The sequence below is a fragment of the Sciurus carolinensis genome (genome assembly GCF_902686445.1).
Source record: "Sciurus carolinensis chromosome 19 unlocalized genomic scaffold, mSciCar1.2 SUPER_34, whole genome shotgun sequence".
In the NCBI taxonomy this organism is placed as follows: domain Eukaryota; kingdom Metazoa; phylum Chordata; class Mammalia; order Rodentia; family Sciuridae; genus Sciurus; species Sciurus carolinensis.
In genome coordinates this window covers 2,320,312-2,344,996 of record NW_025920112.1, presented here as the reverse complement: position 1 = coordinate 2,344,996, position 24,685 = coordinate 2,320,312, and the positions used below count along the sequence as shown (strand labels likewise).

At 41.7% G+C, this 24,685-nt stretch overlaps 1 protein-coding gene across 1 annotated transcript; it reads right to left on the bottom strand.

Annotated features, from left to right (window-relative positions):
• Positions 1–16,846, bottom strand: LOC124973362 (zinc finger protein 709-like). The gene is made up of 5 exons (XM_047537317.1): positions 16,599–16,846; positions 16,194–16,246; positions 3,128–3,254; positions 2,803–2,863; positions 1–2,319 (listed from the first exon to the last, which is right to left on the bottom strand). The coding sequence occupies exons 1-5, from the start codon at positions 16,648–16,650 to the stop codon at positions 141–143; spliced, it is 2,472 nt and encodes an 823-aa protein (XP_047393273.1). The 5' UTR covers positions 16,651–16,846; the 3' UTR covers positions 1–140.
• Between the last annotated feature and the right edge of the window lie 7,839 nt (positions 16,847–24,685).

Genomic DNA, 24,685 nt, shown 5'->3' with positions numbered 1-24,685 from the left:
CAGAGCTTCTCTCTAGTTTATTTATGTATTTCAAGGTTAGAGGAAACAGTGACAGCTTTCCCAATTTGTTTACAGTCACAGAGGTTCTCTCCAGTAGGAGTTCATTTATGGATTTGAAAGAGACTGAACTGAGTGAATGCTTAATCACACTGCTTACTTTCATAGGGCTTCTCTCCAGTATGAGTTCGTTTATGTTTTTGAAGGGAATAGGAAGCAGTGAATGCTTTTCCACATTGTTTACATTCATAGGGCTTCTCGCCAGTATGGCTTCGATTATGTATTTGAAGGTTAGATGAAGTAGTGTAGGCTTTTCCACATTGTTTACATTCATAGGGTTTCTTTCCAGTATGAGTTTGTTCATGTATTTTAAGGTAACTGGACTGAGTGAAGGCTTTCCCACATTGCTTACATTTATAGGGCTTCTCTCCACTGTGAGTTCGTTCATGTATATGAAGCTTAGAGGAACTACAGTAGGACTTTCCACATTGTCTACATTCATAGGGCTTCTCTCCAGTGTGATTTCGATTATGTTTTCGAAGTCCGGATGAAGTAGTGAAGGCTTTTCCACACTGTTTACATTCATAGGGCTTCTCTCCAGTATGAGTTCGTTTATGTATTTTAAGGTAATAGGAAGCAGTGAATGCTTTTCCACACTGCTTACATTCATAGGGCTTCTCTCCAGTGTGAGTTCGATTATGTATTTGAAGGCTGGATGAAGTAGTGAAGGCTTTTCCACACTGTTTACATTCATAGGGCTTCTCTCCTGTATGAGTTCGTTTATGTATTTTAAGGTTAGAAGACATAGTAAAGGCTTTCCCACACTGTTTACATTCATAGGGTTTCTCTCCAGTATGAGTTCGTTTATGTATTTGAAGGTGACAGGAACGAATGAAGGCTTTCCCACATTGTTTACATTCATAGGGTTTCTTTCCTGTATGAGAACTTTTGTGTGAGTAAAGATCCTTGGCTGAAGCAAAGGCTTTCCCACATTGTTTACATTCGTAGGGCTTCTCTCCAGTATGAGTTCGTTTATGTATTTGAAGGTAAAAGGAAGCAGTGAAGGCTTTTCCACATTCATTACATTTATAAGGCTTCTCTCCAGTATGTGATCGCTCATGTATATGAAGGTAAGAGGAACTACAGAAGGCCTTTCCACATTGTTTACATTCATGGGGCTTCTCTCCAGTATGTGATCGTTCATGTATATGAAGGTAAGAGGAACTACAGAAGGCCTTTCCACATTGTTTACATTCATGGGGCTTCTCTCCAGTGTGACTTTGACTATGTATTCGAAGTCTGGATGAAGTAGTGAAGGCTTTTCCACATTGTTTACATTCATAGGGCTTCTCTCCAGTATGAGTTCGTTTATGTATTTGAAGGGAATAGGAAGCAGTGAATGCTTTTCCACATTGTTTACATTCATAGGGCTTCTCGCCAGTATGGCTTCGATTATGTTTTTGAAGGTTAGATGAAGTAGTGTAGGCTTTCCCACACTGTTTACATTCATAGGGCTTCTCTCCAGTATGAGTTCGTTTACGTATTTGAAGGTGACAGGAACGAATGAAGGCTTTCCCACATTGCTTACATTCATAGGGTTTCTTTCGTGTATGAGGTCTTTTGTGTGAGTAAAGTTCCCTGGCTGAAGCAAAGGCTTTCCCACATTGTTCACTTTCACAGGGTTTCTCTCCAGTATGAGTTCGTTCATGTATTTGAAGGTAAAAGGAAGCAGTGAAGGCTTTTCCACATTGCTTACACTTACAGGGCTTCTCTCCAGTATGTGATCCTTCATGTATATGAAGGTAAGAGGAACTACAGAAGGCCTTTCCACATTGTTTACATTCATAGGGCTTCTCTCCAGTATGAGTTCGTTTATGTATTTGAAGGTAATAGGAAGTAGTGTAGGCTTTCCCACATTGTTTACATTGATAGGGTTTCTTTCCTGTATGAGTTTGTTCATATAAGTGAAGGTTAGCAGAACTAATGAAGTCTTTCTTACAAGGTTTCCATCTGTTAGCTGTCTCTCCAGTATGAGTTTGTACATCTATTTGAAAGTAACTTGAACCAGAGAAGCCTTTCCCAAGTTCCTTACATTCACATGGATTCTCCCCAGTATGAGATCCTCCATATTCTTGAAAACTGGAACTCAACTCTCTTCCCCATGTCAAACATCCATAAGGTCCATTTACAGTGTGCTCTGACACATGTCTTGGAACACTCGTGAGAGGAATGAAGGTTTTTCTGTTCTGTTTAAGTTCATATGTCTTCCCTCCACTCTCCTTATTCTCATATGCTTTGTTTGCAGAATGAGATATAATGGGCCTATTAAAGAAAAATTGATATATGAAGATCTGCTCATAAATACTCCTTTCACATGAACTTTCTAGCAGGAATGTCCCTTTAAGACTGGACTTGGAATCTTACTGAAGGTTTTTCCACACTGAGTATTTTTTAAAATTTTTACAGAGCCTACCATATGGCTTCTGTAAAAAAATTACAAGCACAGTAGGAAAATACTGGTTTTCTGTCATATCTAAACTGTTTGAAAGGCAATATCATGATCACTTTGCAACAATGTTCCTTTATAGCTACTACAAAAACAGTGCTATCATAAATGCAGTTTGTTAGTACCGTCAAATATCCATTATTTTGAAAACACAAAACATGTGTCCTACATTAAAGTTCATATCTGGTGATAAAAGAATAAACATAATTTATATCATGATTCTTTGCTTATTTGTAAAATTATAGGACATGTTAGAATTCCCTCAAGGCACTCTGTTTCCTCTCATGACTACAAATTACCTTACATCTCTCTTGGCAATTGTGTTCTGATCTTCAATGTTCTGGAACTCCCATCTGTCACCTAAAATATAGACCCAGAACAGTCATTATGAATCAGCAAGATTTCAGAAAGAATTGTGAGAATTACAATTTGGCCAACTATAATGCACCAATAAAAAAGATGAAAAGGGAGGAAAAATTCTAGTTATTTATGCTGCACAGTACAATGATATTAGTCCAAATTTATTCCCCAAAATACTCCCTTCCCACATTCCAAATTCATGAGGAGAAAAATAGTACTCCCAGGGAATCTGTCTTTTACTATGTAATGAAACATCATCCTTACCTAGAGAAGCCAGATTTCTAAGGACTTCCTGCATCACATCTCTGTAGAAATTCTTCTGGGAAGGATCCAGCAAAGCCCACTCTTCCTTGGTGAAGTTCACAGCCACATCCTCAAAGGCCACTGAGTTCTAAAATATCCCACAAAAATGTAGTGCATGCCAGGAAAGACTGACAACATGAGGGCCATATTCTCAACATGTGAGATGTTCTCATGTTTCCGTGATCTTCAAATATTTAGTCCATGATTTGGTCATCAAAACTTGTACTCTTAACCACAGCAATTACACAAGTGAAAGAGATTAAAGGGGTATCAATAGGAAAAGAAGAATGCAAACTATCATTATTTGCTGATGCCATAATTCTATATTTAGAAGATCCAAAAAATTCCCATAGAAAACTTCTAGAACTCATAAATGAATTCAGCAGGATATAAAACAGGATACAAAAAATACACATAAGTCAAATGCATTTCTATACATAAGTGATGATCCCACTGTAAGAGAAATTAGATGAACTACCCCATTCACAATAGGAACAAAAATAAAATACTTGGAAATCAACTTAACAAAAGAAGTGAAAAACCACTACAATGAAAACTACAGAATACTAAAGAAAAATACAGAAGAAGACCTTAGAAGAAGAAAGATCTTCCATGTTCTTGAACAGGCAGAATTAATATTGTCAAAATGGCCTTACTACCAAAAGTGTTATACATATTCATACAATTCCTATTAAAATCCCAATGACATTCTCCATAGAACCAGAAAAAGCAATCATGAAATTCATTTGGAAAAGTAAGAAATCCAGATTAATCAAGGCAGTCTTTAGTAAGAAGAGTGAAGCAGAATGCATCACAACACTAGCCTTTAAACTATACTACAGAGCAACAGTCACAAAAAGAGCATGGTATTGGCACCAACATAGATGTGTAGGCAAATGGTACAAAATAGAAGACTTAGAGAACAACCCACATAGATAATATTGGCACCATAATAGATGTGCAGACCAATGGTACAAAACAGAAGACACAGAGAAAAACTTATATAAATATGGTTATCTCATATAAGACAAAGGTGCCAAAAATAGATGTTTGAAAAAAGATAGCCTGTTGAACAAATGGTGCTGGGGAAACTGGAAATCTATATGTAACAAAATGAAGTTAAACCTCTATCTCTATAGAAGAAAAATCAGGCCCAAATCTTCATGTTGGTTTAGGACCTGACTTCCTTAACAAGATTGCTAAAGTGCAAGTAGTAAAATTAAGAATCAATAAATGGGATGGATTCAAACTAAAAAGCTTCTCAGCAAAGGAAACAATAAATAACATGAAGAGAGATCCTACAGAATGGGAGAAAATCTTTACCACATGCACTTCAGATAGAGCACTAATCTCCAGGATACAAAGAACTCAAAAAACTTAAAACAGAAAAGCAAATAACCCAATCAATAAAAGGTGTAAGAAGAAATGCATTTGAACAACAAACATGAAAAAGTGTTCATCATCTGTAGCAATTAGAGAAATGCAAATCAAAACTACTGGTAGATTTCACATCACTCCAGTCAGAATGGCAATGATCAAGAATACAAGCTACAAGCAGTGTTGGTGAAGATGTGGGGGAAAAGGCACACTCATAAATTGGTGGAGCTGCAGATTGGTATGAAGATTCCTAGGAAAACTTGGAATGGAACCACCATTTGACTCAGCTCTCCCACTCCTGGGTTTACACCCAAAGGACTTAAAATTAGCATTCTAGGAACACCAGCTCCTGTGTGGCACGCTGCAGGGTCCTCTCACATCCTCTCTCTGTAGCCGACTTTCAGCACCTGAACCTGGAAGGCCATGGGGCGGCCTTGCGCTGGGACATTTCAAGGCCTGCCATGGGCTTGTGCCTCCAGAGCTGCAAACCTGAGGCCCAAAAGAGATGCCCCACGAGTCTGCACCCTAGTATCCCGCAGCGGGGAACCTCCCTAGGTTCTTCCTGGCAGCAGTGGAGAAATGTCTGGTTTAAGATCAAAAAGCTGAAGAGCACAGAACTCTTGATAAGGAAGTACCCTGCAGCCACCTGGCAAGAGAAATATGTATGAGAGTCACACATGGGGTGAACTTCGATTGGCAAGACCAGGCCCTGTTGGCCCTTTAAGAGGCGGCAGAAGCGCTTTTAGTTCACCTCTTTGAGGATGCCATCCTCCTCTCCTTACACACTAGATGAGTCACTCTCTTCCCCAAGGATGTGCAGCTAGCTTGGAAGATCCATGGCACTGAGGGAGGACTTGGCTGAGTTCCTGCAGCAGTGTCTCTGGATGTTACCTGGGAGACTCTGTGGTGTCTGAGGTGCTACCTGGATTTTGCTGTCTCTGAGCAGTGTGTGCATATTGCCCTTTAAATTTTCTTTTTGAAGAAGACTGCATGCTTCCTCTGTAGCAGAGGTATTATAGGAGACAACACCGTTCCAAAGGCCTGAAAAGACTTAGTTGGTGTTACTCACATGACTCTTAAAGGGTTTTGAAGACATTAGATCTGCCATATTTTAGCAAAAGTGTATTTATTATTTTAGATCATTCTGTGCTACATGCATTTTTGACTATGTGTATATTTGTACTTTTATTGAAAATGTAAGGAAAAAATGAAAGAACACTTCCATCTATTCCATGAATGGGTCCCACTTTCCTTGTGTACAAATCTTTTCCTTCCAGAGTAGTATCATTAGTGCCTGTCAACAACTGTGTTGCTTTCAAAACTAAATTGGGAGTTGACATGGAAAAAAATTTTTTTGCTTTGTTTTGCTGCTAGGGATCAAATCCAGAGCCTTGTGCATGCTAAGCATGTGCTCTACTCCCAGTGTGAAATTTTTCTGATAACTTCTAGTAAATTCCTATCAAAATAATTAAAAAATTCTCATAGAATTTAGCATTTTATTCTTCATTATAAATGACAGATGTATCTTATTCATCCAGGATTTCATTTTATTCTAATTTTTCAAAATTTTTGGTACTGGGGATCGAACCCAGGGGCACTTAACCAGTGAGTTACACCCACAGCCCTTTTTATTTTTTATTGTGAGACAAGGGCTCACTAAATTGCTGAGGCTGGCCTTGAATTTGTGATCCTCTGCCTCAGCTTCCAAGTCTCAGGAACTATAGGCATGTGCTGACAAGGCACCCATCAATCCAGGATTTTAGAGTTTTTTCAATATTTTTACAGGTGTTTTTATACCTTCTTTGTGGACAAATAATAAAGTAATTCCTTAATGAAAAAATTAAAATGAAGTTATTGTTATAGCACACAGAGATTATATCATATTTTTTGTAGGTTAACATCAAATTCCTCATTTGCACACCATTCACAACCACAATTAAGAGAATCAAAGGATGTGTTTTTTCCTCTGGAGTAAAATGAGCAGATAAAACCCTTGTCCTTCTGTTACTGAAAGCAATTTGAGAGCTTTCCAGAGAAATGGGAAATGCCACACAAAAATCTGAGAAATGTGAGTGATGATGATGAGCAGTGTCGACTACTAATAATGGTGTGTCTGTTGTCAACTAAATTCAGAGACAGACGAAAGGGAAGCACCGAGTTTTATTGTTTAATAAATTTTAACCCTTTGGAAAAACTTCTCATTTGACATCAAGTCATATTTATGCAGATATTTGAATAAAGCTTATCTATCCATGAATATATTTAGTGTTCTTGTCAGAGTGTCACTGATAGAAGATTATAGACTTTTAGTTTTGACACTTCATTGCTCTTGAAATTCTACTTATCAGTATTTCACTACAATACATGTGCATCACACTCAAATGCCAGGCAGGATGCATATTTTCTGCATCACAAAATATTTGTATAATAATGAGAATAAGTAATTTACATAATGATAATTAATGTTAAATATTACAATTTACTGTAAATTTTACTTCTGTCATTTGAGTGTTGTTTTTTTGCACCTCTCTACTTTCTGGGTGATTTTATCAACATTCTTATCTTTCCATTGAATTTTTTCTGCTTATATTTTTAATATCAATACTTTTCATGTTGTTTTAAAAAAATTTTATAGTATTTTAATTAATTAGTAGTCCACTCAACAAAACAGAAACCACTTAAACTACTTCAAGCAAAGAGGGATTTGAGGAAAGGATTGGCTATAATCACATCAGGAGGGATGGAGGAGCAAAAGGAAAGAGGACAAAGATCAAGCAACTGTCAGGGCCCAAAGCCCACCCTCACTGCTGCTCTGCAATGCAAGCCCTACCACCACTACACTTAACCACTCTGTGCTACTGAGCAGGAAGGCAGAAGCCCCCACTCTGCCTGATGCTGCTGCTACCATCACCAAAGGCACTATCAAAACAGGAAAGAAAAAAATGTCTCCATGGAGGCTGGGGTTGTGGACTACTGGCACAGCACTTGCTTGGTATGCGTGAGGTCGTGGGTTCCATCCTCAGTATCACATATACAAAATAAACTAAAGGTCCATTGACAACTAAAAAAAAATTTTAAAACATTAGCATTCTATATTGACACAATCACATCAATGTTCATAGCAGCTCAATTCACAAGAACTAAACTATGGAACCAACCTACATAACCCTCAACAGATAAGTGGATAAAGAAAATGTGGTATACATACAAGATGGGAACACTACTAAGCCTTAAAGAAGAATTAAGTTATGTCATTTGCAGATAAATGGATAGAACTAGAGAATATCATGCTAAGTGAACATGCCAATCCCAAAAAACTAAAGGCTGAATGTTTTATCTGATAAGCAGATGCTAATCCATAGTAGGGGGAAGGTACAGAATAAAAGAAATTTGAATTATGCAGAGGGGAGTGAGTGGAGGGTTGGGGTGGTGGGGATGGGAAGGACGGAATGATACAAACATTATTACCCTACATACGTGTATAAAAAATTTAAAAAAAGGATTTCCTGGTTTTTTTTTTTTTTTTTTTTTGGGTGCTGGGGATCGAACTCAGGGCCTTATGCTTGCAAGGCAAGCACTCTACCGACTGAGCTATCTTCCCAGCCCCTGGATTTCCTGATTTTAAGTTGCTATAGCTACCATGATGTATCTCTTGCAGGAAGTTGAATGAATAGTACATGAGATTTTCCTATATTATTTGTACAGCTTTGTGTAAATCTGTCATTATTTAAAAAAAAAAAAAAAAGTTATACTCTTTGTGTGTACTCACTTCCTAAAACAGAGGCATTCAAACATAAGACTGGAGCTATCCAGAAAACCATCAGCAGAGTAAAAACACCCTTCTCACTGATGAGTCCAGGGAGTAAGGAGTGCTCCCAGGTCACCCTTAATGTCTTTGTAGGGTGCATGTCTAGCACATGGAATCATGAAGCCATACCACCTAATGTGCAGAAGAGAGCTACTATTAGTTCTCCTGACTACCTAGGCTTAGAAATCCCTGTTGACAAAGTTGAGTGTGCCAACAGGGGGAGCTAAGGATTTGGGAGGGATTCCACCAAACTAAGCATTGACAATGAGTTATAGTGATTGAAAGTGTATGGAAAAAAGATGGTATTTACTAAACACTTGTTTTGCTTTGGAAATCCTATTATTTTACTCCATTTCTATGTTAGAACCTAAAGGATCAAAGTACCCCCATGTCTGGGGGAAAAAAAAAAAAGAAAAAGAAAAGGAAAAAGATCCCTTTGAGTAAAGAGTCTAAGAGCTTGCCTAGTAGGCAACATTTCATTGATGTGGTCACAACATGGTAACCGAGGACTGAGCTCATCATGTGTGACTACACCAGAGAACAAGTAGAATTTGTAGGTGTTTCAGTCCAGATCGAATTTAACCAACTAATAAAATAGGACAATCATCAAGAAACAATTTGATGACATCTTCCAATTAATATCAACATACAATGGCATAAGTGTCAAATACCTTTTCTGACATTTAACAAGCAGAATTCCAGTCATCACAGAAAGTGTCCAAGCACAGTAAGAATTAAGAAAAGTGAAACACCTATCAATATGTTCTAGACAGCAGACTGTTGGCTTATCCAATATACAGCCATGTGCCACAGAACAATGTTTTGCTCAAAGACACTTTTGATTAACAATGAGCTACAGCTACACATACATGGCTATGCGTAGCAAAGGGATTACTAATGTGTTTGTAGGGATGGTTGTACAAACAAACCTAATACATAATTTCTTTGGTATCTTGCAAAGTAAATGCTGTGCTGGGCTGTAGCCTAGGAAGCACTGATAACATAGAGCCTAGTTATATAACAGGCTATTCCTTCTAGGACTGGGTAAATATACTATGATGTTTGGGTAATGAGGAGGAAACCTAAAAAATGCATGTCCAGAGGGCTTAAGTGAACCAGACTACAAATAAAAAAGTTTCATATTATCCTATTGGATGCAGCATAGTATTTCCAAGATGAACAAAGATAGAAAAAGAGAAGAAAAATTTTAGTGGCTTGAAATTCATATGGAAAATTGAAAAATGACATACAAGGTATTGTAGATAAGTGAGAACATTCATATGCAATTTAAAAGATGAGTCATGACAAACAGGTATCTAATTGAAAACAGGCATCATTGTCCTTAATTCCAGGGACAAATATGAATTCATTATAGAGTCTGATGTGAAATACAAAACTAAAACAGTTTCAGAAGTTTATAGAGAATGTTTTTCTAGAGAATAGGAAAACATTTTTACATAAGAAGAGTAAGTAGGAATAAAGGAGAATAAGAAATTCAATTATATTAAAATTAGGGGAGTTAAAAGATGAAAACAAATGAAGGAGAAACCTGAAATACATGGAACATCAGACAGCCAGGAAACAGGGTGAGATGAATAAATGTACAACTGAAATGGGAAACAGCCAGGACATAGAACAGAGGGTGAAAGATACATAAAAATGTTCAGAAACTATCTGCCATGTCTTACACAAGAAACCTACAAAATACTTCTGAAAGAAATGATACATGTAAAGATACCTGGTATTTGTGAGCATAAGGAATTGGAAATCTACGCAAATTAACCATAATCAGTTCAATCACTTTCAAATTACCAATGACAAAATTTTTTGTGGGGGGAGGGTCCCAGGGATTGAAATCAGGGACACTGGACCACTGAGCCACATCACTAACCCCATTTTGTATTTTATTTAGAGACAGGGTCTCACTGAGTGGATGGTGCCTTGTTTTTGCTAATGCTGGCTTTGAACTCTCGAACCTCATGCCTCATCATCCTGAGTAACTGGGAAGAAGTGTGTGCCACCACGCTCACAACAAATGACATCTTTATACAAAAATAAGAAGAATCATTCTAATGTTCACAAGGAATCACAAGAAACTAAAAATGGAAGAAAAAAAATAAAGTGAAAAGCATCATATTTCCTGATTTCAAAACCTGCTCAAAATACAGTAACAGAGACAGTGTAGCTCTGGTTAAAGGCAGACACGTACAGCAGTGGAGGAGAATGGGGGCCCAGGACAAGGCTGACCCAGAGAAGGAAAGGATGTGCCACAAGGGGCCAGGGTCACTCCAGGGGAACCAGACCTCTGTGGAATGAATGGCTGGCAAACTTGATGTTCATATCAACACCTGAAGTCAGAGCCTCACCTCACAGCACACGTGCACAGGAAATCCATGGGGACCAAAGTCCTGAAGTAAGATGTAAACCTCACCAATTCATAGAACAAATTGCAGACACAAGTCTCACAACATGGATTTGGGAATGGTTTCTGGAATATGATACCATCCTGAAGACTCAGGAGAATAATAAACAAACATGATTTCACCAAAAATAGCTTTCAGTTCTGTCATCTGCAGCAATGAGTGTGGAACTGAAGGACACCAGCTAAGTGAAATAAGCCAGGCACAGAGACACACCATGTGCTCTCACTCACATGGGAGCTGCAAGCTGACTTCACAGTAAGTACAGACTAGTTACCAGAGGTGAGGAAGACAGGGGAGGGAGGAGAAGATGGAACTGGGGAAGGAGACTGGGCATCAGGGACCAGAATGCACTCAGGAGGAGCCAGCAGGACTGCCCCCAGCACAGTAGGGGGACCACAGTACATAGCATGTCACTGTGCATTTCAAATGAGCTAGAGGAGCAGTCCACAGACACCAAGAAAGGACAAATGTTAGGAGACAGAAGAGCTGATGCCCTGATCTGATCAGAAGCACTGGGACAGGTATGCAGCTAGCTCACTGCACCTCATCAGCATGTGAATTTAACAGTGAATCAACACCAAAAAGTGAAAACTCTGTCCTTGTGGGACACCATCAGCAGAGTGAACGGAACCCTAGAGAACTGCAGAAATACCTGTGCATCAGGCTTCAGGAGAGGTGGCGATACCTGGAAAGAATGAAAAAGCAGCTGACAATGCTCAAGGGACCTTAACAACATAAACACCCACACACCTGGAAAAGAAGGAAACATCCTAAAAGGCTGCATGGATCTACAAAACCTGAGGCTATGTTGAAGGACGAAAGGCTCTCTCCATGACGACAAAAAGAAACGCGTCAAGGATGCCTGCTCCCACCACTTCTAGACAGCACAGCAAGAGGGTGCTACCAGGGAAACCAGGAAGAAAGTCAGGGTGTTTCTGGACCCAGGACAAACTCACACAGTCCCAGACAGTGAGGCAAAATTAAGGACTTCAAGCAGACACAGGTGGGTGCAGGAAACACAGATTCAGACTCACCTGCAGAGACAACAGCCACAGGCAGCAAGACGGGAGAAGAAAGCACAGCCTCTGCACCTTCACCCCCTCTCCCCACCAATAGCGACCACCTCACATGGTGCACATTTGACTTGAATTTCTGGCTTCCTGCTCCCTAGAGTTACTGCAAGTGGACAGGGCATTTAATGAGGTTTCACCATGGTTGCACCTACCAGGGCTGCACCCTGGCTTGTAAATTGTGGGACTCGAGCACTCACAGATACACACAGGTCTCACACAGACCTCCTCACAGGCCCAAGACCACTTGACTTTCACAGGCTGAAGTGCTCAACCCCAACTCATGTGTCACAGTGGTAGCTCTTGATCTCAAGCCATTTCTCAAAGTTGGGGTAACTGAAATGAGTTCACAATGCAGGTCCACAAAATTCTATACTGTAACATTTACAGCAGCAGTATACATTATTTTCAGAAACTGGAAGCACCCCAGAGGAAGATGTGTTCCCAAGGTCAGCAGTGAAAAATTAATACAGAAAACTCAATGAAAATCAGGAGTTGGATTGTGGCTTAGTGGTAGAGTGCTTGCCTAGCATGTGTGAAGAACTGTTTTGGATTCTCAGCACCATATATAAATAAATGAATTAAATAAGGTCTATCAACATCTAAATATATATGTATATTAAAAAATAAATAAAAATCAACAATCAAAAATCAACTTCTTTATATATGAATTGAAATACTGAAATGCAATTAAAGTTCATCTACAATGGAACCCCCAAAATACAGAATAAAAACCAATAATATATAATACAAGATACACATACATAATAAAATATAAGACAGCAGCCTGAGGGTCCAGTGTGGTGCCCAGGTCACTGACAACCGAGGGAACTGGGAAGGATTTATCTGTGAATTACTACATTTCATATCCCAGTGGATCTACTGCTATCTGAAAGTCTGTATAAAGATTCTGACAATTTTGCCTAAGTCAGAAGACAACTGGTGTAGAAAATTAGTGCAAAATGCTTAAACATGTTTAAAGGAAACAAAGTCCTACAACTGGATGGATGTTTAAACAAAAAAAATCACAATGTGAAGTGTGACAGAAAAAGGTACAAGATAAACTCTTCTCAGAAATTACAGTGTTCATGCCCAGTGTGGTGGTGCATGGTTCTAATACCAGTGATTTGCAGGAGGATCAAAAGGTCAAAGTCAACCTTAGAACCTGAAAGGCTCTAAGCAACTCAGCAAGAACCCTAAAAACTAAAGAGAGCTGGGTATGTGGCTTAGAGGATATATGCCACTGGGTTCCATTCCTGGAATTAAAAAAAAAAAAAAATTAGAGAATTCATCAGGGTGCAGTGGTACATGGTTTGAGTCCCAAGGATTTAGGAGGCTGAAGTGGGACAATCACACATAGACTCTCCTGGAATACATAGTGACATAGTGAGAATCTGTCTCAAAATAAAAATTACATAGACCTAGGGATATAGCTCAGTGGTACAGCATTCCTGAATTCAATCCCAAGGAGAAGAAATGAGAGTGTTCACCAATACCCAGGTGTACCAGGGAACTGAGTAAACCCAGGCCAGGAGAAAGCCTTTCAGAGAGGACCAAGACCCATATGCTCAGCACTGGCTGCTCTCCAGGCTCCGTTAGCAGAGAATAGGCTGAAGCAGTTTCAAACAGCACAACCATGTATTAAACCAGCTGCGCCAGCACAACTACCCACAGAAACTGGAGGAGCTAAGCTCTCACTATTGCTTCTGTTTACTTTCCACCTATTTCCTCATGGAACTCAGTCAAAACTCTGGCTCAACACAGTTAAGAGAGACCACTGAGTACACTGAACAGTTAAAACTTTTGTCTCCAAAATTATTCTGGAAAGTCAAGACAAACAGCAGCCTTCAACACACAAGAGCAAACTCTCAACAGGGGAGGAACTGGTTTCAGAGGAACCCATTATAATATTCAAATACCCACTTCTCAAAAGCAACAAATAAAGAATACACAGAAACAGGGAAATACATCAATGCAAAATGAACCAATGGAAAAAACACCTGACTTCAAGCACCACTGAGAAAACAGACATTAGACTCACTAACAAGACCCAAACCTACTGCCTTAGTCTTTCAGATGCATGACCTACATCAGGTGAGAACACCTGATGAACACCTGAGACTCACAAGGAAACGTGGTGAAATCCAGTGACTGGGAGACAGCAGCAACCGTCTAACAGTGGGTGAGAGATGGAGCACACAGAGAGCACACAGGTGAGCGTGACTCAACAGCACACCCCCCACAGGGACGTCATGGGCACTGCCAGGCTCTCCAACCTTCTCCACACCTCAGGGAAGGCGCCAAGAGCAGCCACGTGCAGCCACGACAGGCATGAGTGTAAAAGGCTGGCGAATTCCAGCACCTGCACCAGGAGCACTGGAGTCACACCGACGTCAGTACCAGAAGCACAGCCGGGCGACCTCCAGGTGAGTGCAGATCACATCCCAGAGTTCCACACAGCCACGGGCCAGGGACGGCTCAAGATGGGGCTGAACGTGTCAGAGGAAAAGATCTGAAACCGCATCCTAGGAAACTGTGGAACACAGCACAGGCAGTGCTTAGGGGAATCAAAGGTGCTGAAAGCTTACATGAGAAAAGAAGGATGAAAACCACCCATAAAAACTTCCACTATAGGAACGAAAGGACAAAGAGCAAGGAGAACCTACGCCTCACACTGCCACAGAATTAAAGACATCAATGGAACTGTGACCAGGAAATCAAGAGAATCAAAATTAAAAGCAGGTTCTTCATGGACATGCTTGTAATAGACACACCACAGCTCAATTAGAAAGAGACACAAAACTTACACAGCAGAAACGAAAGACACCATTATTAATCCTACAGAGAGTAAAAGAACTGGACAGGAATATTGTAAGTGTCTGACCACAATCTGAGAACTCAGATAAACTGGATCAACTCCTAGAGACAAACAATCGAGCACAACTCACACACAAGGAGGAACACACAACATGAACAGGCTCATGAAGTGATAATAACCGTCAACAAAGGACAGGCATGGCCCAGTGGTGTCCTGGTGGATTCTGCACCACACTAGAGGAAAAGAAAACTCCTTAATCTCCTCTAAAAGGAAGCAGGTAACACTCCAATTCATTCCTCCAGGCGTAGCCTGTGTGACATGCTGTGATGTGAACACACACATCACAGCCAAGCCAGGGAACCTGGCAGCCAAGCCAGGGAACCTGCCTGGACCACAGGTGGCTGGATTCAGCACCCTGGCTAAATGGGAAATAATCAGCAAAGAAAAGAGGAGAAATGAATTGCATGCAGCTTGATCAAATGGCAGAGGGGCAGCTCGGTTGGTTCTCTGGCTTCATTTCTTAAATTCTGTGAAGTCCAAGACCAGGATTGCTTTGTTGAGCAACTTCAGAAAACTTCTACAAGTGCAAATAGTACAAAAAGCTCTAACAGTAGTCAAAATGTCTAGGAGTCTCCAAAAGCTTGTTAGAGAACACTGTCAGGTAGTATTATACACTACCTACGTAAACCCCAAACTTCACAAGGTACAACATGGACTCACAGTGTGACTGCATCTGGGAGAAAAGGGAATTAGATGAGATGGTGAAAGATGCTCATGAATTATTGGTAATTGCATGAAAACCTGTTCTGTTCATTCAATGGAGTTGTCATTAAATAACCTTTTCCAGGATACTACATCAATTTGGAAGCAAATGATCATATTTTGATATATGTGGCAATCGCCACGTTTGTCCCATGAAATATGTTGGTAATCTTCCTACTTCAGAAAACAGGAAGCAAAAAGGAGGTATCCACTCTCACAAGATCTTCATTATACAAAGGAAGTTACAATGTCATGAATCCTTGGAATGCACATTTACTTACAACATTTTGTGAAAATGAGGCCCTTTTGGGCACCAACAATGACACATTTATTTTTCTCTTTTCAAGAGTAGCATTCTTATTTTTTGGGGGGGGTACAGTCGATTGAAGTTAGGGACACTCAACAACTGAGCAACAACACCAGCCCAATTTTTTGTATTTTATTTACAGAGAGGGTCTCAGCTCAGTGAGCTTTAGCTGAGGCTGGTTTTGAAAGCTGAGGCCCTCTGCCTTCAGTATACACTGAGAGCCTTGGGCAGGGGTCCAGCTGTGAACAGAAGGTTCTGCCACTGGACAACACACTGGGAACCCACCATGGACCAGCCCACACCAAGGCCTGAAGGCAGCAGGGCTGAGCTGGAGCAGCATCAGACTCAGCTCTGGGTGGGCCCACTCTGGAGCTGACAGAGGGAGGCCAGAGTCTAGCTACCGCTGGCTCCCACAGTTCTACCCAGCCCACCTCCCCCAGGAGTCCTGGCCCCACCACTCACCATTTCCTGCCTTCTGGGGAGTCCAGACATCCTTCCTGGGGATCTCACAGCACCTGCAGCTCACAGGGAGACAGTCAGAGCCACTGGGGCCTCACACAGCAGAGGAGACACAGTCCTGGAGATGGATTCTGAGCTGCACAGGGTGAGAGATCAAGGCCTGTGACTGTGGAAGGCCATCCCCTCCCACCAGCTGCCTGCTGACTGCCCAGGGCTGCACAAGACCCCTCTCTCACCCCAGTCCACACATGCACACTGTGGGGCCATGAGTGACAGGGGATAGATCAGACTACTGGATAAGTGAGGGCAGAAGGACAGGTTCTTGGCAAAAGCCCTTTTGATCAGAACTTCCTCCCTCCAAGGGGACCTGCTCCATCAGGGGAACATTTCCAGGCAGGCAGTTAAGACCTTTCTCAAGTAGGCCCTGTCGTCTTCTCCTCTCAGGAGCCTCTTCCTGCATCTTCTGCCTGAGCACAGAGTCACAAGCAAGTGTGAGGAATTACACACTCAGGGTCCAAGGCAGCTGATCCCGACCTCAGAGAAGGTGGGATCCAGGTCAGGCCAGACTGGAGAGGAGGGACACAGGCAGCTTTCACTTGGGAAGAGCCTGGGGCTGCATGGCCAAGGCCTCCTCACACTGTAACTCTCTCAATTCACTTCCAGCCAAGAACATAAAAAGACAAGGGAACACAATTATTAAATGCACGAAAAACTAACTGTATGGCATTAAAAGAGATTTAAAAAGAATACAAAGCAAACACTTGAAGTAGCTCAGGAAAGGAGACTGCTTCACCCCCAGTTCATAGGAAAACACACTCCCAAGTTGGAAGCCAGATTCTGACTGATGATGAAATGCAGCCCCAGGAGGGCTGAGTCCCCAGTGGCCAGGAGGGGACACCTAAGGATTTACCTCTGGGAGCCCTATAGAACCCCGTTCTATAGGTTTTCTTATGTAAGAGGATAAAGAAAGTCCAAAGGAAGAGCCTGATAAACCCAAGTCTACTCCATCAAACTGCAATAGGGTGCAAGAAGACTGCGCTATTTAGGGGAAATGTCTGCAGTCCCACAAAGGAAATGAATTCATGTGCAGGTATGTTGAAAGAAAAAGAAATAACCTCACAAATGAATTAAATATGAGAAAATCACTGAAGTCCTTTTCAATAAACAGAACTACACAGAGAACTGCTCAAGCAAATGGTATTCAGTGAAAAGCAACATGTAGCCACGTGGAATTAAAGAGGATAGATGTGTGTAGGGGATGAACACACATGGATGCACAGGCAGAGCTCATCCACACACTGTACTGGAATTTACTAGTAACTTGAAATAATCCACACTCTAACCTTACATTGATTTTCCAACATGTACAAAACTTATGAAGGGTGTGAAATTGGGAACCAAACTGAAAAACAGAATGAATGGTCAAGAACATAAACTTTAAACTGGGAACCAGTCAGGTTCCTGAAGCAGAAAGAGGGGAGGGACCTGGGAGAACAACAGCCTCAGACAGCAAAACCACTCTAACTACTGAAGCCGAGGAACCACCACACAGGTCACAGCACCACAGTGATAGAGTACTAATGCAGCACTAAGTTAGTGAAAACTCAATAAGACAGAAGCAAGGGACATTCTGCCTCCTCACAGATGGTGAAAGACAAGGAATGAGAGAAAGAAGTGGCACTGCGCTCACCTGCAGGCACAGGCAGGGCAGAGCAGGGAGAGAGGGCGGCCTGCCCAGGGCCCATTCCCCTCTATTTGGACGGGACGTGCACAGGTGTTCAGATTCTCACTAAACTGAGCACTGAAATTATTTCAGGAACTCCCTCCTCTTCACATCTCACTCTGTCCACGTAAACGTCAACCAAGAACACAAAAATCTTACATTCAGTCAAGGAATGAAATACTTATGTGCTTGGGGACAAACTGGAACTGAATGGCAGCAGATCTGATGGAGGACACAGGACCCAGCTCAGGGAAGCAGCCTGTCACCGCAGTTCACCAGGAACCCCCGCTTGGTGGCTGAGCACACTCCCAGCCTTGGGGACCACTCTCAGTGCATGCAGCCCAGGTGGCTCCTCCTAGGCAAGGAGGGGACCTCAGCAGCTGGGCGTTGGTTCTGGAAGGTCACTTGCTCTCCTCTCCCCAGAGTGGAGGGCTCCCTCCTGCAGGACCTCAGTTCTCACTAGCACCCAGCACCCCCCAGCAGGCACAGGAAGGTCCTCGCCTGTGAGACCACGCTGAGCAGCCGAGGCCGGGGACCCGCGCCCAGCCCACCCCGCGGGACCAGGGGACAGGCCCCAGGGCCACCCCCCAGCGGGGACTCCGCCGCCCTAGGCAGCCGCCTGTCGGGGTTTCCGGAGCCTCGGGCATAGTCAAGATGGCGCCTGGCGCTGGGCCAAAAGTGGCTAGCTATACAGTAAACAACCAGCAAATTCTGATGAGTGGCTAATTGATTAGAGCATGCCTCCCTCGTGTAACTGTTCTATGCCTGCAGCTGTCCGCGCGTTTACCTCGTGTACTCTCCCCTGATTGGTTGAAGTGTATATAAGCTTGGCGTCTTCCTGGGGGAGGGGGTTATGCAGAAGAGTGTGCAAGAGAGGGGTGGAAGGTGGTCGCAGAAGCGGATGAAGCAGGCGAGAGCAGAGTGAGAGAAGGAGAGGAACGGCTAAGTGAGAGGGAGAGAGGAGAGCGCAGGAGGGGGAAAGTGAGAGAGAGAGAGTAAAAGAGAGAGGGACAGAAAGGAAGGAAAGGAAGGAAGACTGTGCACAATAAACTTCTGAAGCTTCAGACGTATGTCCTGTCTTTCTGCGGCCAGAAAGGGACGCGGTGGGACGCGATAGCTGGTGCCGAAACCCGGGACCCCGGGTACATCCAAGGTAAGTATTAAGTAAGTATAAAAGATTAATAGGCTTTAAGCCCGGTAACAGGTAGATTAATAGGCTTTAAGCCCGGTAATAGGATCAAAAGATATAGGCTGAGAGCCCAGTAACAGTTATATGATAGGCAGGTTCATAGCCCGGTAAATTAACTATCTGACAATTAATGAAGTGTTATCAAGTTGCGTGTGAAGTGTGTGTACTTTCTGTTTTGTTCGTGTGGTTTGTCTGTGATTGTGTTGGCTCTAAGCTCAGTAAGTTTTAATCATGGCAACAGAAATGTCTAAAAATAGAATGCAACAACCGTTTAGGGAACTATTGAAAAACTGTGGAACGCCTTTAAAAACAAAAACAGCTTGTGCGTTCCTTGATACAATTGAACAGGTTTCTCCTTGGTTTCTAGACGAGGGACTGCTCAACATCCCTCAGTGGGAACAATTAGGCGAAGATCTCCGGATCGCAAATGGGCAACAAGCGTTACCGGTGGGAACCTTAGCAATTTGGTCATTAGTAAAATCATGTCTCCAACAAAAAGAAAGGCGTAGTTTTAAAGGGCCTTTAGAAGAGGGAAGTCAGGTTTTGGAGGAGCTCAAAGAGGAACGTTCCCACCAGTCAGAAGAGAAGTCTGACTCAGAAGAGGAACTAGAATCAGAAGAGGAACTATCTGGGGAGGAGTTAGAGGAGAAGGTCAAAAAATTAGGTTTAAAAGAAGAGTGCCCTCTGGTGCCATTGACACCGAGTGCACCACCAATGGAATTAATGTCAAAACCTTCAAGACAAAGGGGTAGGCATCAAGGATGGAGTTCGTTACAAGGTCCTACCATTTATCCGGTTTTTGAGGATGGACAACAGCAGCGTTATCATCAGCCCCTAGATTTTAAAACTGTAAAACAGTTAAAGGAAGCAGTTAGCACTTATGGGCCTCAGTCAGCATTTACTGTCTCCTTAGTAGAAACAATAGGACAACAAAATCTCTTACCCATAGACTGGACTAATTTAGCAAAGGCTACCCTGTCAGGAGGTCAATATCTTATGTGGAAAACTACCTGGCAAGAGCTGTCCTTTGAAACAGCCAGGCGCAATGCAGCGTCCGGTAATCCTCAAATAACAATAGAAATGTTGATGGGGATAGGACCATATGAAGGAGTCCAAGCTCAACTTAATTATCATCCAGGGGTTTATGCCCAGGCGGCTGCTGCGGCTACTAGGGCTTGGAAAACTTTACAAGGTGCTGGAGATCTGCATGGTCAGTTATCTAAAGTGACTCAGGGAAGTAATGAGCCTTATGCAGATTTCGTAGACAGATTGATTCAAACAGCTTCAAGGATTTTTGGAGACGCTGATAGTGCCATGCCGTTAATAAAGCAGCTTGCCTACGAACAAGCCAATAAGTGGTGTAAAGAGGCAATTAGACCGTGGAGAAACAAAGATTTAAGTAATTATTTGAGAGTTTGCAAGGACATAAATGAAACAACAGGACAGAGTGCAGCCTTTGTAGCCGCCCTAGATAGACAAACTAGTGCACAGATGGCTGCCATGGAAAGACAAACAAGTGCAATAACCGCTGCCCTAGCCATGGGAGGGCAGAGGGGAAATGGGCAAAAGAAAGGGCCCCCAAGATCATGTTTTATTTGTGGACAAATGGGTCACTTAAAGGCTACATATCCTCTGAAACCCCCTCAAATGGGGCAAGGACAAGCACCTGGGACATGTCCTAGATGCCAAAAGGGGCCTCATTGGGCTAATGAATGCCGATCAGCAAGAGATAGACAAGGTAACCCCTTGCCACCCAATCCTAAGCTGACAAAAAACGGGGTGAGGGCCCCACCCCGGGGGCCGCAACAAATATACGGGGCAATTCAACAAGTTCCCCGGCAGTGGTATCCTCCCACAGAGAAGGGGAGCGTAGAGCCACCTCAGGGAGCGCAGGATTGGACATCTGTGCCACCTCCAGACTTATATTGACCCCAGATATGGGGGTACAGATGATTGATACCGACTGGCGTGAAAAAATCCCACAGAACAGTGTAGGACTATTACTAGGTAGAGGTTCCTCAACACTAAAAGGACTTATAGTACACCCAGGGGTTATTGATCCTGATTTCACTGGACAAATAAAAGCCTTGGTCTCTTCACCCAAAGGAATTATGGTCATCTCTCCAGGGGATCGTATTGCACAAATGCTAATACTACCCAGTCAACACTTTCTATGGCCCAGTGAAAATGCAAATAGAGGACAAAAGGGTTTTGGATCAACAGGAACTACCTTAATAAACCTTACTATGGATATGGGACAGAGACCCCTCCTAAAATTAAAAGTAGGAAATGTGGAATTTACAGGTTTATTAGATACAGGAGCAGACAAAAGTATTATTAGTGCAGCAGTCTGGCCAAAACACTGGCCATTGATCACAGCAGCTCAGAGCTTGAGAGGCTTAGGAGTAGCAGAAAGCCCCAACCAAAGTGCTTCCTCACTATCATGGAAGGATACAGAGGGACATACAGGAATATTCCAACCATATGTCTGTAATGTTCCTATTAGTCTATGGGGACGAGATGTCCTGCAGCAAATGGATATGAAACTCACCACTGATCAGACTTACCAAGGGACTCCTGTAAGAAATATGTTACAAAATATGAACTATGATGATAAAAAAGGATTAGGAAAACATAGTCAAGGATCTACCCAACCATTGCCTTTACCTCCACCAAAAAACAATGTTCATGGACTGGGTTTTTCCTAGGGGCCACTGAAAAACCATCAATTCCTATAGTATGGAAAGATAATAAGCCTCGCTGGATTCCACAGTGGCCCCTAACAAGAGAGAAACTAGAGGCAGCTCATAAGTTAGTACAAGAACAAGTACAAGCAGGTCATTTACAACATTCTACTTCTCCTTGGAATACTCCAATATTCTTAACAAAGAAAAAATCAGGAAAATGGAGGTTATTACATGATTTAAGAGCTATAAACGAACAAATGTACCCTATGGGACCCATCCAATGTGGACTCCCTCTTGTTACTGCACTACCAAAAAATTGGCCTATTATTCTGGATTTAAAAGATTGCTTTTTTTCTATACCCTTACACAAAAATGATTGTTGGAGATTTGCCTTTACTTTGCCCTCTCTTAATCACTCTCAACCTGATCAGAGATTTGAATGGACCGTGTTGCCTCAAGGTATGGCTAACAGTCCTACTATATGTCAAATATATGTAGATAAAGCATTAACAACTGTTAGACAAAAGTTTAAGAGATTATTGATTTATCACTATATGGATGACATACTTATTTGCCATCCAGAAAAAAAAGTATTGCTAGAAGCATTACAATCTATAACTCAAGCATTAGAAAAAAGAGGACTAACGATAGCCCCTGAAAAATTGCAATTAGAGGAAATCCAAGAATATCTGGGTACAAAACTCACTGCTACTACAGTCAGACCATTAAAACTAACCATCAGGACAGACCAATTAAATACCTTGAATGATTTTCAGAAACTCTTAGGTGATATTAACTGGATTAGATCCTATTTAAAATTATCCACAGGGGAATTGAAACCTTTATTCGATATATTAAAAGGTGATCCTGATTTGAATTCTTCTAGGAAACTTACTCCCGAAGCACGGATATCCTTACAGCTAGTAGAGAATAGACTTCAGCAGTGTTACGTTGATCGTTGTGATCCTACTCAACCATTAAGTTTAATCATAATCCCAGAGAAGCATACCCCTTTTGCCATAGTTTGGCAAGGAGGACCTTTGCAAAGTATAAATCTCCCTAGTTCTCCGGCTAAAACATTGCAATTATATCCCCAAGCTATTGCTCAGGTAATATTCAAGGGAATAGAATCTTGCATTGCTGTTTTTGGAATTCATCCGTCTACTATTGTAACTCCTTATTCCACTCAGCAAATTAAATGGCTAATTAATAATGATGATGATTGGTCAGTATTATATTGTTCCACCTCAGCTCAGTTTGATAACCATTATCCCCAACATCCTTGGATTCAATTCTGTAAAAATACTCCCATAATTTTTCCAAAAGTGACTAGTCCCCAGCCTCTTAAAGACTGTGTAACCATTTTTACTGATGGCTCCAAAAATGGAGTGGGCGCAGTACTTATCAATAAACAACTTCACACCATAATAGTTCCACCCAACTCTGCACAAGTTACTGAACTTGCAGCTGTAGTATTAGCCTTTAAATTAGTAGATAATCAGCCATTCAATCTCCTATCTGATAGCTTATATGTTGTCAACGCTTTAAAAGTTCTTGAAACGGTACTCCATATTTCTTCCATGTCCACTGTAGCTTCTTATTTTACCACACTACAAAACCTTATTTTACAGTGCGAACATCCATTTTATGTAGGACATATTAGAGCTCATTCTAACTTACCAGGACCTTTGGCCAATGCTAATGACTTAGTAGATATGGCCACCAAATCAATTTTTGTTTTTTCCATAGAGGAACAAGCAAAACTCTTTCATGAGAAATTCCATGTAAATTCCACTACCTTAAGTAGAAAATTTTCTATCTCCAAATGTATGGCTCGACAAATAGTAAAAAATTGTCAACACTGTGCTCCTTTAATTCCAGTACAATCCTTTGGAGTTAACCCCAGGGGATTGTTGCCTAATCACATTTGGCAAATGGATGTAACCCATATTCCTGAATTTGGTAATGTTAAGTATGTACATGGTCAGTAGACACTGCTTCAGGAGTCATTATGGCTTCCACTCACTCTGGAGAAAAGGTAAGGGATGTCATTCAACATTGCCTGCAAACATTTGCTAGCTGGGGCATACCTAAAATAATTAAAACAGATAATGGTCCTGCTTATACCTCTAAAAGCTTTCAGTTGTTTCTACAAACATTCAACATTCAATTAATCACTGGCATCCCCTATAATCCTCAGGGACAAGGCATTATAGAAAGAACACATCTTACCTTAAAAAATTGTTTAAATAAGCAAAAGGGGGGAATAGGAGCCTCCTACAAGTCTCCTAAAGATAAACTTAATTTAGTTCTCTTCATTCTAAATTTCTTAACTTTGGATAGGGACGGCCACTCTGCAGCTGATCGACACTATAATCCCCATGATGCTCCTCAAGTATGGGCAAAATGGAAAGACATCTTGACAGGTTGTTGGAAAGGACCGGATCCAGTCCTTCGTTGGGTCCGAGGGTCTGTTTGTATCTTCCCACAGGATCAACAGACTCCAGTCTGGATTCCAGAAAGGCTGACCAGAGTTTTACAACATGCAAGTGATGCTGCTCCTCCTCGCAATGATGATCCTTCCTTCTCTTAATTTTCACCAATCCCTCTACAGGTCTGCCAGCCCAACTCGTGATTCCTAGACAAGAATACACCGATCTCTAGCCTTTTTTTTTGCTTTAACAGGAGGAACCTTTGCACTTTACTATTGGAATCATGCTGATCAGACCCAGAGTAGGACAACTTGTTCTGCTGACCTTAACTATACCAGAAATATTACCTTTCCTCCCATGCCAGCTTGTGTATTTCTTCTCTTCATGTTTCTGCTAACTAACACTACTAATATCTCTCACAGTGCTGGATTCTGATGCGCATTCCTACTTTCCTACCAGTCCCA

What these genes read in the sequence shown, in the direction of transcription:
- LOC124973362 (XM_047537317.1), bottom strand. Translation starts at nt 16,650, where the DNA reads ATGCAGGAAGAGGCTCCTGAGAGGAGAAGACGACAGGGCCTACTTGAG. An exon ending in ACAGGGCCTACTTGAGAAAG is followed by an intron (nt 16,247 to 16,598) that starts GTCTTAACTGCC and finishes TGTGAGCTGCAG; the next exon opens with GTGCTGTGAGATCCCCAGGA. An exon ending in TAGAAATCTGGCTTCTCTAG is followed by an intron (nt 2,864 to 3,127) that starts GTAAGGATGATG and finishes TCTATATTTTAG; the next exon opens with GTGACAGATGGGAGTTCCAG.